This window comes from Balaenoptera borealis (assembly GCF_965194805.1).
Source record: "Balaenoptera borealis genome assembly, chromosome: 16".
Taxonomy (NCBI): Eukaryota; Metazoa; Chordata; class Mammalia; order Artiodactyla; family Balaenopteridae; genus Balaenoptera; species Balaenoptera borealis.
In genome coordinates, this window is record NC_138872.1 from 15597584 (window position 1) to 15615307 (window position 17724).

General features: G+C 43.2%; 1 protein-coding gene and 1 long non-coding RNA gene across 3 annotated transcripts in view; one reads left to right on the forward strand and one right to left on the reverse strand.

Moving 5' to 3' along the window:
- Window positions 1–33: 33 nt before the first annotated feature.
- LOC309614065 (WAP four-disulfide core domain protein 5-like) overlaps window positions 34–17724 on the forward strand; it is a 94078-nt gene continuing 76387 nt past the window's right edge. The window contains exon 1 of the mRNA XM_082361845.1: window positions 34–453. Within this exon, the coding sequence (XP_082217971.1) occupies window positions 351–453 (103 nt within the window). The 5' untranslated portion in view covers window positions 34–350. The remainder of the gene's footprint in view (window positions 454–17724) is intronic.
- On the reverse strand, window positions 9988–14404 carry LOC309614091. 2 transcript variants are annotated; one of them, XR_014236009.1, is made up of 2 exons: window positions 11033–14404; window positions 9988–10601 (listed from the first exon to the last, which is right to left on the reverse strand). It is a non-coding gene; the product is annotated as an uncharacterized lncRNA (long non-coding RNA). The 2 variants fall into 2 exon arrangements; XR_014236010.1 differs by having other exon boundaries at window positions 11016–14404.

Genomic DNA, 17724 nt, shown 5'->3' on the forward strand with positions numbered 1-17724 from the left:
GTTCCTTCATCTGGTATATAGCCCTCTGCCTTTTCATATTGTCTGTCTTTCTGTGAATGTGATTTTTGTTCCACAGGCTGCAGGATTATAGTTTTTCTTGCTTCTGCTGTCTGCCCTCTGGTGGATGAGGCTATCTAAGAGGCTTGTGCAAGTTTCCTGATGGGAGGGACTGGTCGTGGGTAGAGCTGGCTGTTGCTCTGGTGGGCAGAGCTCAATAAAACTTTAATCCACTTGACTGTTGATGGATGGGGCTGGGTTCCCTCCCTGTTGGTTGTTTTGCCTGAGGCAACCCAACACTGGAACCTACCTGGGCTGTTTGGTGGGGCTAATAACAGACTCTGGGAGGGCTCATGCCAAGGAGTACTTCCCAGAACTTCCGCTGCCAGCGTCCCTGTCCCCACGGTGAAACAGAGCCACCCCCTGCCTCTGCAGGAGACCCTCCAACACTAGCAGGTAGGTCTGGTCCTGTCTCCCCTGGGGTCACTGCTCCTTCCCCTGGGTCCCGATGCGCACACTATTTTGTGTGCACCCTCCAAGAGTGGGGTCTCTGTTTCCCCCAGTCCCGTCAAAGTCCCGCAATCAATTCCCACTAGGCTTCAAAGTCTGATTCTCTATGAATTCCTCCTCCCGTTGCCGGACCCCCAGGTTGGGAAGCCCAAGGTGGGACTCAGAACCTTCACTCCAGTGGGTGGACTTCTGTGGTATAAGTGTTCGCCAGTCTGTGAGTTACCCACCCACCAGTTATGGGATTTGATTTTACTCTGATTGCGCCCCTCCTACTGTCTCATTGTGGCTTCCTTTGTCTTTGGATGCGGGGTATCCTTTTTGGTGAATTCCAGTGTCTTCCTGTCAATGACCTTCCAGCAGCTAGTTGTGATTCTGGTGTTCTCACAAGAGGGAGTGAGAGCACGTCCTTCTACTCCACCATCTTGGTTCCTCCCCAAATTTGTTATATAAAAAGGAGGAATTTTTACAACTGGGTAGGGCAAAGCTCAAACTAGTAATGAAAGCAATTGGTTTTTTTTTTTAAAGTTCACACTGACAACTTTTATTGAGTTTAATAGTAATTTTTAACATAGAGTGTCAGGGTTCTACCCTAAGAGAAACAGAACTGGTAGGACCAGTAAGATATATATATATCACAAATGTATTCATAGCAATGTATATATGTGTGTATTTATTTATTTATGTTTATCATGAGGAATTAGCTCACACAGTTATGGAGGCTGAGAAATCCCATAATCTGCCGTATGTAAACTGAAGACCCAAGAAAGTCAGTGGTATAATGCAGTTCAAGTCCAAAGACCTAAGAACCTAAGAGCTGGGACTTCCCTGGTGGCCCAGTGGTAAAGACTCTGCACTTCCACTGCAGGGGGCACGGGTTTGATCCCTGGTTGGGGAACTAAGATCCTACATGCCTTATGGCACAGCCAGAAAAAAAACCCTAAGAGCTGATGGTGTAAATTTTAGTCCAAGGGCAGGAGATAATGAGGTGAGATGTCCCAGCTCATGCAGAGAGGCAGGAGAAAAGGTGCAAATTCCTCCTCCCTTCACCTTTTGTTCTACTGGGCCCTCAACAGATTGGATGAGGCCCACCACACTGGGGAGAGAAATTCACTTTACTGAGTCCACAGATTCAAATGCTAATTTCATCTGGACACATCCTCACAGGCAACCTAGAAATAATGTTTAACTTGAGCATTTCATGGCCAGTCAAGTTGACACATAAAATAAACCATTACAAGTCAACTCGGCACCTATGTGGATCTCTTTAAACCATACTTAATCTTCAAGTAAAGACAATGACAGGGTCATAATTCTGCCAGACAGGGTACAATTATCCCGTATACAAACCAAAACATGTTAATTCCTTCCTCAGAAGAGGAAGTAAAGCTCTAGAGTGATGTTTACTCTCCTCCTTCATATCCAGTAACAAATTCTATGACGTAAAATTAACGATACATAAATACTATGATATAAAGTCAATACATCTTATGTTACATGATAAGGTAATGAGAGAGGAAAGAAAATAAACATGCATACACATGTATTCATAGCAAAATAAGGAGGCAATGTCATGACTATTACAGCCCTCATTTCTGTAACTGGTCACATGGTTGTAGCTGATATTTATAACTACCTTCTTCCACTGCCCATTCTATATTCCTTTGTCTTCAGCAAGCACTTCAGCTGGTCATGGTTCTTTACCTGATGGGGTGACCCAAACTTTCATTCCTGAAGGGTCTGGGCCATTAGTGGCCTTGCCTGGATTGGGTCATTGTTTTCTGATGACTTAATTACAGAGTATGATAATATTACCAGGTCCCTACGGGATCTCCTGTGTTCCAGACATACTCTTCCTTATCTCCGGTGTGGAGTAGTAGTCCAATTTCCCCTTGGTAGTCATGATCAGTCACCCCAGCCAACACTGTCACTCTCTTCTTTGACTGTTGATTCAGAGGCATGAGGTATCCAAAGTGGTAGGATGGTAGTTTTAACTTCCAGTTCAATGGAATCATTGTTGTGTCTCCTGGTGGAAACATTTCTCCCTCCAGAACTAACCCCTCTAGGCCAAGAGTGCACAAAGTCAAGGGGACAAGTAGCCAAAAAATTGCTAGTGGCTCCCTAGGGATCATAGTGGGTGGTGCCCCTCCCATCTCTACCTCTTGATTTCGGAACCCATGAATCCTGGTTATGGGAGAAACAGCATCATATATTGGACACTGATTGAAAGCATAGACAGCCTTCTGAAAAACCTTGTCCCAGCCCTGCAAAGTATTGTCACACAGCTGGCACTCTGCCTGAGTCTTTGAAAGGCCATTCCACTGTTCTATCAAGCCAGCTGCTTCGGGATGGTGAGGAACAGTGTAAGAGCAGTGAATTCCATGAGCATGGACCCATTGCCACACTTCTTTTGCTGCGAAGTGAGTTCCTTGATCAGAGCAGTGTTGTAAGGAATACCGTGACAGGTGGATAAGGCATCCTATAAGTACATGTTTGGTAGTTTTGGCAGAAACATTGCATACAGGGAAGGCAAATTCATATCCAGAGTGTCTATTCCCCTTCCATGATGCAAGTGGTCCAATGTAACCAACCTGCCACCAGGTAGCTGGCTGATCACCCCAGGGAATGGCTCTATATTGGGCATGAATGTTGGTCTCTGATGCTGGTAGATCAGGCACTCAGCAGTAAACAGTGAATTATATTTCTATATCCCAGAAAGAAACAATTAAAGATGAAACTTTTTATAGTAGCATAAAAAATCAAATAGCTATAAATAAAATTCAGAAAAGATGTGTAGAATCTTTATGTAGTAAATGGTAAAACTTTTTGAGAGAAATTAAAGACTATCTAAATAGAAAGAGAGATATAGCATATTCATAGATTGCAAACCCTAATATTGTAAAGATGTATTTTCTCCCTAGATTTATTTATAGATTCAATGCCACCCTGGATGAAAATCCCAATAGGTTGTTGTTGCTTTGTTTATTTGCATGTGTAGGTATCTTGCAGAAGCTATATAAAAATTTATTTGGAAAAAAAATTTATTTGGAAAAGCAAAGAGACAAGAATAGCATGGACATAAATGAAGAAGAATATAAGAATAAGACAGAAAGGGGCTTCCCTGGTGGCACAGTGGTTAAGAATATGCTGACAATGTAGGGGACACGGGTTCGAGCCCTGGTCTCGGAAGATCCCACATGCTGCGGAGCAACTAAGCCCGTGCACCACAACTACTGAGCCTGAGCTCTAGAGCCCACGAGCCACAACTACTGAGCCTGCGCACCACAACTACTGAAGCCCGTGCGCTTAGAGCCCGTGCTCCGCAGCAAGAGAAGCCACCGCAATGAGAAGCCCGCGCACCGCAACAAAGAGCAGCCCCCACTCGCCGCAACTAGAGAAAGCTCGTGCGCAGCCAAAAATAAATAAATTTTAAAAAAACATTAAAAAAAGAATAAGGCAGAAAAACTTATGCTACAAATTATAAAGTTTTATTATAAAGTTAGAGTAAATAAAGTATTGCGATATTGGCCAAGGATAGATTCATAGACCTTTAGTGTATGAGCATTGAATGAGAAGACAGAAAGAGCTCAGTAACGTGAACAGGGCAGGTTTAATATGAAAATGATTAGTGGTTACAAGGGATTAACTAAAAAGGAAAGAAAGAAAACCCTAGGGCTGAGGGAGAGTAGTCAGGAAAAAAGAACAAAATGCAGGAGAGTGAATCCTCTCCAAGGTTAGGATTTAGACTCATTGGAGAGGATGTGGTGGCAGCCCCCTGGTTGGCAGAGAAGTTGGGTGGGTCGTCCCAAGCCAGAGCTGGTCCACAGTCCGAGGGGTGCTGGAGGAAAGCTCTGGGAAGCTGCCTGCTTGGGGTGCTGTTGGACTAACTGGGAAACCGTGACCAGGAAGCAAGCTGGGGCACCTGCAGGGCTCACACTTAGGAAGCCTGCCGGGTGGTCCTGGGAACCCTTCTTGGAGCTGGCTGTGCGTTCCACTGAATGCGCCTGCTGGGTGAGCTCCAATGGTGGGTACCACACACCAGCGCAGCAGCACCAGAGCAAGAAAAAGGAAAGCACATCAGAATCAGGAAGAGGAGCCCCTTCCTCCTCCAGTGTCCGTCCTGCACCCACTACTGATAAAGATTAACATCACGTTGGCCAGCAAGGGAGAATGTTCCCATATTATAAGCCAGCAATGGAAGATGGATTTGGAGCTGAGAGGCAATAAATTGAAAACTCACTCAAGTAGACTAGAAAAAAGAGCCCCCAGACAGTCCCCTACACATGCAGGAATTTGATTTATGTCACAGGTTGTCTGGCAAACCAGTAGGGAAAAGAGAGTGTTTTCAATAAATGGCACTGGGACAAATAGCCACATCCCTATCCCTATTTTTAGAAAAGAAGAAGAAAGAAGAGAAACTTGATCACTATATCTCATCACATGCAAAATCGGTTCCAAATGGGTTGTAGACAATACAACAGGCAAAACCATAAAGATTTTAGAATGTAATACAGGATAGTATTTTCATGACCTCAGTGCAGAGAAAGATTTTTTAAAGAGGACACAAAAATACTAACTATAAAGAAGATTGATGAGTTTGACTACAATAAAATTTAAAATTCTGTGCTCAACATCATTAATCATTGGAGAAATGTAAATCAAAACTACAATGAGATATCATCTCACACCAGTCAGAATGGCCATCATCAAAAAATCTACAAACAATAAATGTTGGAGAAGGTGTGGAGAAAAGGGAACCCTCTTGCACTGTTGGTGGGAATGTAAATTGATACAGCCATTATGGAGAACAGTATGGAGGTTCCTTAAAAAACTAAAAATAAAACTACCATATGACCCAGCAATCCCACTACTGGGCATATACCCTGAGAAAACCATAATTCAAAAAGAGTCATGTACCACAATATTCATTGCAGCTCTATTTACAATAGCCAGGACATGGAAACCACCCAAGTGTCCATTGACAGATGAATGGATAAAGAAGATGTGGCACATATATACAATGGAATATTACTCAGCCATAAAAAGAAACGAAATTGAGTTATTTGTAATGAGGTGGATGAACCTAGAGTCTGTCATACAGAGTGAAGTAAGTCAGAAAGAGAAAAACAAATACCGTATGCTAACACATATACATGGAATCTAAAAAACAACAAAAAAAAAATGGTCATGAAGAACCTAGGGGCAAGATGGGAATAAAGACACAGACCTACTAGAGAATGGACTTGAGGATATGGGGAGGGGGAAGGGTAAGCTGGGGCGAAGTGAGAGAGTGGCATGGACATATATACCTTACCAAACGTAAAATAGCTAGCTAGTGGGAAGCAGCCACATAGCACAGGGAGATCAGCTCGGTGCTTTGTGACCACCTAGAGGGGTGGGATAGGGAGGGAGACGCAAGAGGGAAGAGATATGGGGATATATGTATATGTATAACTGATTCACTTTGTTATAAAGCAGAAACTAACACACCATTGTAAAGCAATTATACTCCAATAAAGATGTTAAAAAAAAAACCCAAGCAGCCAAAATAAATTAAATAAATAAATAAATTTATTTTAAAAAAAGCACATGCATATACATATTCTTATCGGCACTATTTATAGTAGCCAGTGCAAATGTCCATCGGTGGGTGAATAGACAAAATGTTGTGTATCTTTATGATGGAATATTGTTCAGCCATAAAAAGGAGTAAAATACTGATACATGCTCTGACATGGATAAAGAAGCCAGACACAAAAGCTCATGTATGGTATGACTGCATTTATATGAAATATCCAGAATAGCTAAATCCAGAGATGGAACACAGACTGGAGGTGGCCAGGGGCTGGGGGTGGGGGAATTACTGCTTAATGGTAAGGGGGTTTCCTTTGGAGTGATGGAAATGTTTGGGAACTAGATAGAGGTGGCAGTTACATAACACTGTGAATGTAGTAAATGATACTGAATTGTTCACTTTAAATGATTGGCTGAAAAAAATAAATAAATAGGGCTCTTTCTTGTCACTCCCTCCCCCCCCAAAAAAATTAAAATTCTGTTTAACAAAAGATACTGTTAGGAAAAGGAAAAGGTGAACTACTAGTTCACCGGATACTCCCTGCTTTTCTGACCCTGGGGAAGCTGGGGCAGATGAAGGAGATTGCTGCTACCTAAGGGAAAGTGAAGGCTTCCAGGTACCAAAGAGGTCTAGATTGGACAGTTTAGGAGGACTCCAAGCCCCCATTTCATGGGAGCAGCACTTACTTCAGGGACAGAATGTCCAGACTGTCCTGTCCTGTCCTTTTCTGTCCCACCCCACCCTAGCACTGCCCTAGCACTCCCAGAGCCTAACTTTTCTTAGGTTGTGGACAGATGCCAACAGATCAAATTTTTCCCATGAAATGTGGGTCCATGCCCTTGGAGATCCGACTCCTATTACCTAGTGTATTTCTGGGAAATTGCAAATTCATGTGCATATGTGGGTTTTCACTTATGCCTGCATGTGTGTTTCTATGTGCCTGTTGTGTCTTTGTGGCACACCTGCTTGCTACTCAAGGCATGGTCCACAGACCAGCAGCGGTGGCGTACCAGAGAGCTGGAGAAATACAGCATCTCTGGCCCCACCTAAGACCTACTGAATCAGAATATGCATTTTATGATTCTCGTGCACAGTCAAGTTTGACAGGTCTGGCAAACCTGTTTGTAGCTGCCCAGGAGAGCTTATACTTTGTTTAGGAGAGAGGGTCAGTACTCATAGGATGGGTGCATTGGATTGCAGATCTGTATGTTTACAAGCACACCTATGCGTGTCTTTACATGTGTGATGAGGGGAGTATTTCCTGAGGGCCGACTATATTCCAGGCACCCTGTAAATTCTTAACACAATCATTTGTATCCTCTGTCTCGTTTGATTTTGTTGAAGGCCTTGGGAGAAGCAGAGAGTAGGGATGATTTGTGCTGAAAGCCTTAAAAATATCCAAATGCTTTGACTCGATACATTCCACCTCTAGGCATCTGACCCAGCAGAGAAATCTGAATTAAAGAAAAAATGATTCATGCACAAGGACTTACATATACACATAATCTCTAAAAGAAACCAAGAACTGGAAATGACTGGTTTGTCCAGTGGAGTTACAGAAATGATGACAAAGCCTTGAAGTGGATAACAATGTAGTCATTAGCTGAGTTCAGCAAAACACTTGTTTCCTGAGTGGCCTTTCCCAGCCAAGTGCATGTTGTACCTGAGGTTGATAGAGCTGACGCCCCTGCTCTCACGAGGGTCAAGATATTGATGCAGTTTGTATGACATCGGGAAATTGTGTTATAACGTAAACCAGAAAAGAGGATATGAAATTACATATACAGTGTAATTACAGTCAAGGGAAAAACGCACTTGAATCAGAAAGAACAAGCCACACCTTCCCTCTAGGCAAAGCGTGGGGAGGAGGCAAGAGGCCTGCCTGAGACCTCGGGCGCGCCTGGACACGTGGTCCTGTGAAAACCTTGGCTTGTCTTCTGTATAAAGTGTTTCTTATTCCCCATAGATTGCAAGAGCCACAGTTCAAAAGGAACAAAAGGGCTGCTTTGTGAAATAACGTCAATACTTGGCTGGGAGGATGGCTTTGCAAATTACGGGCAGTTTCGGAAAATGTTTCTCTTTGTGTAGATTTAGACTGTACATGATCTGAGAATTGTTTATCCTTCAGTCTGTCTCTCATCTTATCCACCCAATATTCACCTGACCTGCGGACAAATAAAGAAAATTATCTGCAATTCACAGCAGGTGTACTAACCATGTTGTGTCAATGCCCCCTCTGGATTATTTTGGGAAACATGGAATGCCAAAGACCTCACCAGACCATCCTGCTGTATTCTTCCCTTACCTCCAGCAAGGGTTATTCCAGACTAAGGACCCCAGGCTCAGGGAAATACAGTCCAGCCCATGCATCACCTTGCATCAGGGGGAGGAGGCCAAGCCCCGAAAGGAGATAAACTCCTAGGTTATACACATGCTGAAGAAGCGGTGATAGGGTTTTTTTTTCTACTTCTCCAATTTTTTGACAATGATCACTTTTAAAAAATGAAACTCTTATCAATGAGTTTAAAAATATTTGAGTCCAGAAATTCCTTGTTTCTCCAGTTCTTCTTTTAAAGACTTAACGTTTTTAGACCAGTTTCAGGTTCACAGCAAAATTAACAAGGTAGAGAGATTTCCCATACACCCCCTGCCACGACATATGCATAGTCTCCCCTATTACCAACATCCCTCACCAGAGTGGTGCACCTGTTACAGTCAATGAACCTACACTGACACATCATAATCACCCAAAGTCCATCATTTACAGTAGGGTTCCCTCCTGGTGTCGTACATTCTATGGGTTTGGACAAATGTATAAAGACATATATCCATCATTATAATATCATACAGAGTATTCACTGCCCTAAAAATCCTCTGTGCTCTGCCTATTCATCTCCCCCTTCCCAATCTCTGGCAACCACTGATCTTTTTACTGTCTCTGTAGTTTTGCCTTTTCCAGAATGTCATATAGCTGGAATGACACAGCATTTAGCCTTTTCAGATTGGCTTCTTTCATTTAGTAATTCATATGTGTTTAAGTTTCCTCCATGTCTTTCCATGGCTTGATACCTTATTTCTTTTTAGAGCCAAATAATATTCCATTGTCTGGATGCACCACAATTTATTTATCCATTCGCTTACTGAAGAACATTTTGGTTGCGTGCAAGTTGTGGCAATTGTGAATAAAGCTGTTATACACATCTGTGTGCAGTTTTTTGTGTAGACATATGTTTCCTACTCCTTTGGGTAAATGCCAAGGAGCATGATTGCTGGATTGTGTGGTAAGTGTATGTTTAGTTTTGTGAGAAACTACCAAATTGTCTTCCAAAGTGGCTGTACAATTTTGCATTCCCACCAGTGATGTATGGGAGTTCCTGTTGCTCCACATCCTTGTCAGCATTTGGTGTTGTCAGTGTTCCAGATTTTGTTCATTCTAGTAGGTGTGTAGTGGTATCTCACTGTTTTTCCTAGTTGCATTTCCCTGATGACCTGCGAGGTAGAGCATCTTTTTATATGCTTATTTGCCATCTGTCTTCTTTGGTGAGGTGTCTGTTAAGGTCTTTGGCCCATTTTTATTTTTTATTTTTTTTGAATTTAAATTTATGTATTTATTTTTGGCTGCTTTGGGTCTTTGTTGCTGCGTGCGGGCTTTCTCTAGTTACTGCGAGCAGGGGCTACTCTTCCTTGCGGTACACAGGCTTCTCATTGTGGTGGCTTCTCTTGTTGCGGAGCACAGGCTCTAGGCGCGGGGGCTTCAGTAGTTGTGGTGCACGGGCTTAGTTGCCCTGAGGCATGTGAGATCGTCCCAGACCAGGGCTCGAACTCATGTCCCCTGCACTGGCAGGCGAATTCTTAACCACTGTGCCACCAGGGAAGTCCGGCACATTTTTTTTTTTTTTTAATTAATTAATTAATTTATTTATTTATTTTTGGCTGTGTTGGGTCTTCGTTTCTGTGCAAGGGCTTTCTCCAGTTGCGGCGAGCGGGGGCCACTCTTCATCGCGGTGCGTGGGCCTCTCACTGTCGCGGCCTCTCTTGTTGCGGAGCACAGGCTCCAGACGCGCAGGCTCAGTAATTGTGGCACATGGGCTTAGTTGCTCCGCGGCATGTGGGATCTTCCCGGACCGGGGCACGAACCCGTGTCCCCTGCATTGGCAGGCGGATTCCCAACCACTGCGCCACCAGGGAAGCCCCGGCACATTTTTAAAGTGAGTTGCGTGTTTATTTTCTTACTGTTGAGTTTTAAGAGTCTTTTGTTTATTTTGGATAACAGTCCTTTATCATGGGTGTTTTTTTGCAAACATTTGTTCCCAGCCTGTGGCTTGTCTTCTCATTCTCATAACATTGTCTTTTGCAGAGCAGTTTTTCATATTAATAATTTTTTTTGGCAATGATTATCTTGTATAATCTTCCTTAGGTCACATTTCCTGGGAAACGGCCTTAGGGGCACATGTTTATGTGTAGGAGGTTTTCTGGGGAGTATTCTGAGAAGCAACACCTGCGAGAAGTAAGAGGAACACAGCTGGGGAGAAGAAGAAGTGGAATTGTGATTCATTGCAGCAAAGGCTCAGCCAGTCCCCTGGGGAGCTCTGGAGCTGGGAGGGTCCTTCAGAGGTGCCCCTAATCAAACTATGGAGCTGAGCCTTTGTACGCCAACATCAGCCAGTCTGTGGATACAGGTTGCCCCTGGGAATGGGGTGTAACCTTGGTTGAAACAGCTCACTATGGCCCAGGGAAATTCCCAGGGAGGGACTCAGCTCTCAGTGTCAGCAGCCAGCAACACCCCAGCAACTGATGGCATGAGTGCCTTCATCCTAAAGGGATCTGACAGCCCACTACAGTATCCACTATGTAATCTGAAAAAAAGTAAACTCGAAATAAAGAAAAAGAATATGGGGCTTGGAGATAAAGATATTGAGATCTACCAGTGACTTACTCTATGATCTTGGGCACATTTTTTCTTTGGGCCCATCTTTTCTTTGGGCCTAAGTTTTCCCATCTGTACACTGAGACGGTGTTATTAGACTCATTGGGACCCTCATAAGTCACAATCACCAGGTAAGGAGGTGCCCTGGAAGCTGACCACAACAGCTGGAGAAGATGAGGCTGAAAGATAAAGAGGGGAACCTGTAGACACAGAGAGTTCATCAAACTCAATGACGTGGCCCATCCCACTGGGGCTTTCCCTCAAAGGTGCTTCTATGAATCATTAATTTGTAAAACAGCAGAACAAAGTGGAATCTTAAAGATCAACTGGATCATCCGTTTATTATACAAAGGAGTCAAGGAACATGGCCAATGTCACAGAATGAGTCAGCAGCAAAATTGGGAATCAACCTCTATTCCCGAAACCTGCTCAAGTGGTTTCTCAACACCCACGTTGCCTGTTCTTTGAGAGACTGAGTCAAGGCTTGTTTTGGTTCGAAGTAAGAGATACCCCCTCAAGCTAACTTCCCTGAAAGAAGAGCTATTTGAAGAGTCAGGATGAAAGAAAATCCCCCCATCCCCCAATCTTCTTAAAAAGGGAGAAACCAAGGGACTAGGAAGAAGCGATTTGAGCACAGAACTCCGTCAGTCAGTGAAGGATGGGTTCAAAACTTACCAAGAGGATTGGAAGGGCAGACGCTCTTTTAAAACAATAAGGCAGAATTAATGGACCACGTGCGATAAGATTGGATTCCTCCATATAGACCTTGGGAGGGTCTCAGAGAAAAATTAACTTTGTCGTCCAAATATTTGATTTTAGATAAGCTAGTTGACAATAAGTTCTAGCCAGAGTGGAAGACTGCTGGGAGACCTTACTATTCACAAGAGCTTTTTGATTCTTCTCATTCTCAGCACCATGTCTCAGTTCCTTCCCCATACCAGGGATGGCTGAGCCCGGGGTTCCTCCCTTTCAATTTCTACAGAGACCAAAGCCTCTAACTTCTTTAGGAGATGCCCAAGATATGGGCATAGACCTGGGAGTCTAATTGTTCTTTGTACAGATATTAAAACAGCACACCCCCGTTGAAACAATCTCCCTCTCTTTCCCACTCTTAATTTCAGAGCCTTTTAAACATTCTGCAGGGCTTCCCATAAATATCTCCTGCTGCAAACCATTAGCTTTCACCTTTCTCCAATTTAAGAATTTGATTTCCAGTTCTATATTGTAGCCAGTGGGTACAAATGATTTCTAGTTTCACCCGAGATGGTTTTTGAGTTTTCGTTTTTTGCTCTCCATGTTGTTGGGTGTGGCTTTTGGAAGAAAAAAAAGAGAAAGGTTTTTTTGTTTGTTTGTTTTGGTTTTTTTGAGAAAGATTTGTTTTATCCTAGAAGTACCTAGAGTGGGGACATTATATATTCATTTTGTTTTCAAGTATTAAATCCATTTTTCATTAATTAATTTTTTATTAGAGAATAGTTGATTTACAATGTTGTGTTAGTTTCTGCTGTACAGCAAAGTCAGTTATATCAATACATACACATATATCCACTCTTTTTTAGATTCTATTCCCATATAGGTCTTTACAGAGTATTGAATAGAGTTCCCTGTGCTATACAGTAGGTCCTTATTAGTTATCTATTTTATATACAGTAGTGTGTATATGTCAGTCCCAACCTCCCAACTTATCCCTCCCCCGCCCTTTCCCCCTTGGTAACCGTAAGTTTGTTTCCTACATCTGTGACTCAATTTCTGTTTTGTAAATAAGTTTGTTTGCACCCTTTTCTTAGATTCCACATATAAGCGATATCATATGATATTTGTCTTTGTCTGACTTACTTCACTCAGTATGACAATCTCTAGGTCCATCCATGTTGCTGCAAATGGCATTATTTCGTTCAAGCATTAAATCTTGAAGATAAATCATCACTTTCCATAGTCAGCACTACCAGTCCCATTTTTAATTCCTCTTCTATGAAGGAAGGCATCATCCTGCATTTGGTGCGTATTCTTTGGTATATACCCATAACCAGCTTGATATTTTATGTGTAATTTTAAAATGTATATGAATACTTCATACTACACATTTACAATAAGTTTTCTGTGATATGTCTCCATGGTGATTCATATAAATTTATTTTCATTTTTCTATAGCATAGCAAGCATATCAAAGTACGAAAATTTAACCATTTCACAAATGAGAGCCATCTTGACTGGTCTCGATTTCTGACTCTTTGGAACAATCTTATACTAAACATCCTAATACATGTATTAGGTTCCCATTGGCAGGTATTTTGTCTTTCCTATGTCTCTGGAAGGAAAATTGCTAAATGATAGCTTATGTGAATTTTCAGTTTTATTAGGCATAACCAAATCACTCTTCTAAGTGGTTGTACCAATTTACACTTCCATCAGCAAACTATTCAGAGTCTCTGAGTGTTTATATTGTAGACTTTTAATTCTTGCCATTCTGACCAATGAAAAATGGTGTTTGGTTGTTTTAATTGGCTTTTCCCTTGTAACTAGTGAGGATGAACCTCTTTATATGTCTATATACCATCCGTTATAATAATAATCTCTTATTTGATTGTCCATTCTATTCATAGTTCATTTATTCTAAGAGGTAGGTTGTTTTTCTTACTTATTTGTAAAAATTCTTCACGTATTTTTCATTCTATTTATTTGTCTGTGATAATCATTCCAAATATTTACTTCTAAGCTATCATTTATCTTTCAACTCTTGTGTTTGTCAGTTTTGATACTGATGTCATCAAATTTAACCAGTCATTTTCTTAACTCCTTGTGCCTTGCTTACCCTGAGGTAAGTCTAGCATTTATTGAACCCCTAGTATGTGACAATCACTGAGCTATTCCTTTCACATGTTATCACCTCTAATCCTCATAATTTTATGAAATTGGCATTGTAGTCATCATGTCCATGTTATAGATGACAAAACTAAGGCTCAGTGGAACAGTCATTGCCCAAAATTACAGAGCCAGTAACCTATGGATGCAGGATTTAAACCCATATCTGCTTAGATCCAAAACACTTTCTTTTTTCTACTTTATAGGTTTTGGGAGAAATCCCGCACATGCAGATATTTTATACTTCATCTCACACCTCATATCCTAGACCAGACTCAATGAGTCAAGGAAGATAGAAATGCAGAGAAAACCTGGGACATTTATTTATTTACTAATCAGCAGACATTTCCTGTCGTGTGCCAAGCTTCACGTTGGATGCTGGGGATACATAGATAAAACAGGCCAAATCTTGGCCCCCAAGGAGGTATTGGTCACAAAACCACATCTTCACCAAGGTGCTCTCATTTTTTTTCCAGGCTTGGGGGGAAAAGGAAATCCCCAGACCACACAGACCAGGAAGTGCTAATCTTTTCACACTGGCCCGGATGAATCTGTGGAAAGAAAATAAAGCAGAGCCTCAGCGCAGGAACAATTTAAGTGACCCTTATATCCTTCCTACCAAGAGGGTCCTTCTGCCACCAGGCCCTAAGTCCTTTGGGATACGTAAAGAGAGAGCATGGTGCTGGGATAGTCGAAACAGTGCCAGTCTTTGATCTAGGAATCAAGAAAAGAATCCAGGCTTTTCACTGGCTCTCTGCTGCAGTCTTCCCTCTGGTAAAATCAGGGCATTGGGCCAGATCTACATCTATGCATCTTACTAGACTTTCCTTTGGTTCCAGATAACCCAGCCAATCGAAGCCATAACCATAGCAACACTCTCTCAATGCACACAGCACTTTAAGTCCCATTATCTGATTGGCCAGCTAGCTGACTGGCTCACGAACTGACCCACTGTCTCCCTGAGAATACAGAGCTGGGGGTGGAGGATCCCTGGCTGTGTCCCAGCCTCCATCCCAGTTCAGAGGAGCGCTCTCTACTTCCTCAGGATGCGTATCCTCAAGTTCAAATCTCCTTGGGCCCGGTTTCCAGGACTCTACTTCCTCACCTGGATTTGACATGTATATAGGATCCATGCATTTGCGGCCACAATAGTCGGAGCAACATTTTTGCCTTCTCGGACACTGCCAGTCATTCTGGCATTCAGAGGGTGCACATCTAAGGGACTTCACAGAACGGTCGAAGAAGGGGCAGATTCCAGGTTTATATGAGCCTGAAAGGTAAGAACAAAGGAGGAAGAAGAAGCTGATGCTGAGTCATGACCACAATCCTGGAGAAGGAATCAGCTTCCCAGGAGAGGAGAGAAAACCTAACCTAGGTGGCTGACCCCAAAGGAATAAAGGGAACCGTTAGGATTCCAGTTTCAAGGCAGGTGTGGGGCAGTGCCTAGCTCAGCCAACCACTCAGCCAAGAGGGAGTCAATGGCACAAGAAAGAAGGTATAGATGGTGGTGTGTTACTAGATGCTTTAAGAGGGAGACTTTGTAGAGTTTGCCAATTTCCATGGTGTAAATATTCCCATCATGGCTAATTTCAAGCTACCAATGTGACATCAACTAGCTCGCAAAAGTCTTGAAGATTTCACAATCAGCCATTGCAGGTCAGTATAGGCCAGCTCCAGTAAATGCTGACTAGAGCTTATGGTCAGGTATCCCTTGCCCGGGTTTGCCTGGGAGGGAGGCAGCACGGGACAGTGATAACAGGAGAGGCCACTCATCAGAGATTAAATAAAAGAGAACAGATCTACTGAGAAGAAGATAGAGAAAGAGAGAGTGACAGTTAAAATAAGAAACATTAAGAGAAAAAGAGACCAATTTGGAAAATTAAAAACGATAGTGACCAAAATCATGTGACAGAGAAAAAAAACCCAAACAAAACAGTAAAGAAGGAGCTATAGAGAAAGAAAAATAAGAAATACAGGGGCTGGGGTAAACAAGTCCATCTGGTGGAAGGTAAATTTCTGGATGTGCAGAAACTCCCTTAGTTGAAGTCCTCAGAGAGATGCTTGAAATTAGGGGCAATAGGCCCGACCATTGGAACAGTGGCTTCAAGGTCAGCCCCCAGGCTAAAAGGAAGAGGCTATTCCCACTCTGAGCTCTCACTGACTCAGGCACCTGGGTATGGCCTGAGAGAGTCCAACTCACCTCCGAAACCACCTTCCACAGCCCAGGGCATCAGGAATCCAAAGGCAAATATCACCAGGAAGACGGTAAGGCTGCTGGGCTTCATCCTGAGGGCAGGTGGAGCTGTGGTGGCCCGTGCTGGCTTCACCCTTTATACCCGCTCCTATGCGTGTGGTCCCGCCAGAATTGCCCCGAGCCTTCCCAGCTGCTATTTCATAAGCCCGACATTCAGGTGAGGACAGTGACCACGTCATCCCCAGTGTTGCTGGCTCTTTTCTGCCCTTAGGCAAGAGCGTGAGGCCTAGGAAGGGAAATGTAGGACTTGGAGGGGGAGGTGTCACCAGGCTGCTCAGGAAGCCATTCAGGAACAAGCTAGAGGACCTGAACCACCCACCTTTAGGGTGGAGTAGGGGAGGGGGCAAAGAGGGCAGAACAGAGCATTACAAAGGAGATTCGTAGGGTCTTCCCTGGTGGCGCAGTTGTTAAGAATCCACCTGCCAATGCAGGGGACACGGGTTCGAGCCCTGGTCCGGGAAGATCCCACATGCTGCAGAGCAACTAAGCCTGTGCGCCACAGCTACTGAAGCCCACGTGCCTAGAGCCCGTGCTCTGCAACAAGAGAAGCCACCGCAATGAGAAGCCCAAGCACCGCAATGAAGAGTAACCCCCGCTCGCCACAACTAGAGAAAGCCCACGCAGCAACGAAGACCCAACGCAGCCAAAGATAAAATAAATAAATTAAAAAAAAAAAAAAGGAGTTTCTTAAAAACCTGAAGCAATCAGCTAGCTGGGGCCTGTCTAAGTGCCCTGACTTTCCCACGCTCTGGGACTCTTGGGCGTTGCCACATTTGTTGCCAGATTACCCAGCGTCACTCTCTTCCCTGAATGGCAGGTGACACTTTCTCTTGCTTTCTCCTGACGCTTTCTCTTGCTTTCTCCTGTTTTGATGTAATACCTGCAGTGCCAGTCACACACAGAATCCTTGCTGAATGACAGGTGAAGAGGGGACAGCAAGCAAAACCTCTTTGGGCCTCAGCCTTCCCAGCTGTGAAGGGGGAATAATAGTAACTGACTAGATCACAGAGGGGGACTTGAGTTGAAAAGGGTGGAAGGACGTTGAAGGGTGAACACACTACCCCTTAGCACTGTGGTTGGAAGTGAAATTGATGTGAAGCCAATCACATTTAAGCCACATTTCCTGAGATAAACCAACAGGGCTCTTCTCAGCAGTCAGCTGAATAGTAAGTTAAAAAAGGAGTGTCAGTTAACATGCTCAAAAAATTTTCCCACACCCTAGAATTACCCCCACTGCTTTTTCATGATTATAATGGACATTTATTGGACATTGGCTACATGGCGAGAAATTCATATGGGACAATTCTAAACAGCAAAAGAAAGCCTATTAAGATGAAACCAAGGAAAAAATGCATGAAATACAGAAAATAGAATGTAGGAGAGGAAAAGAAGAGAGCCCCCATGATGATGGTGACAGAAGATGCCAGCATGACAGCTGAGTGCCAGAAATACAGACAGAACAAACTAGAGGTTACCAGTAGGGAGAAGGGAGGGGGGAGGGGCAATATAAGGGTAGGGGACTAAGAGGTACAAACTATTATGCATAAAATAAGCTACAGGGATATACTGTACAACCTGGGGAATATAGCCAATATTTTACAA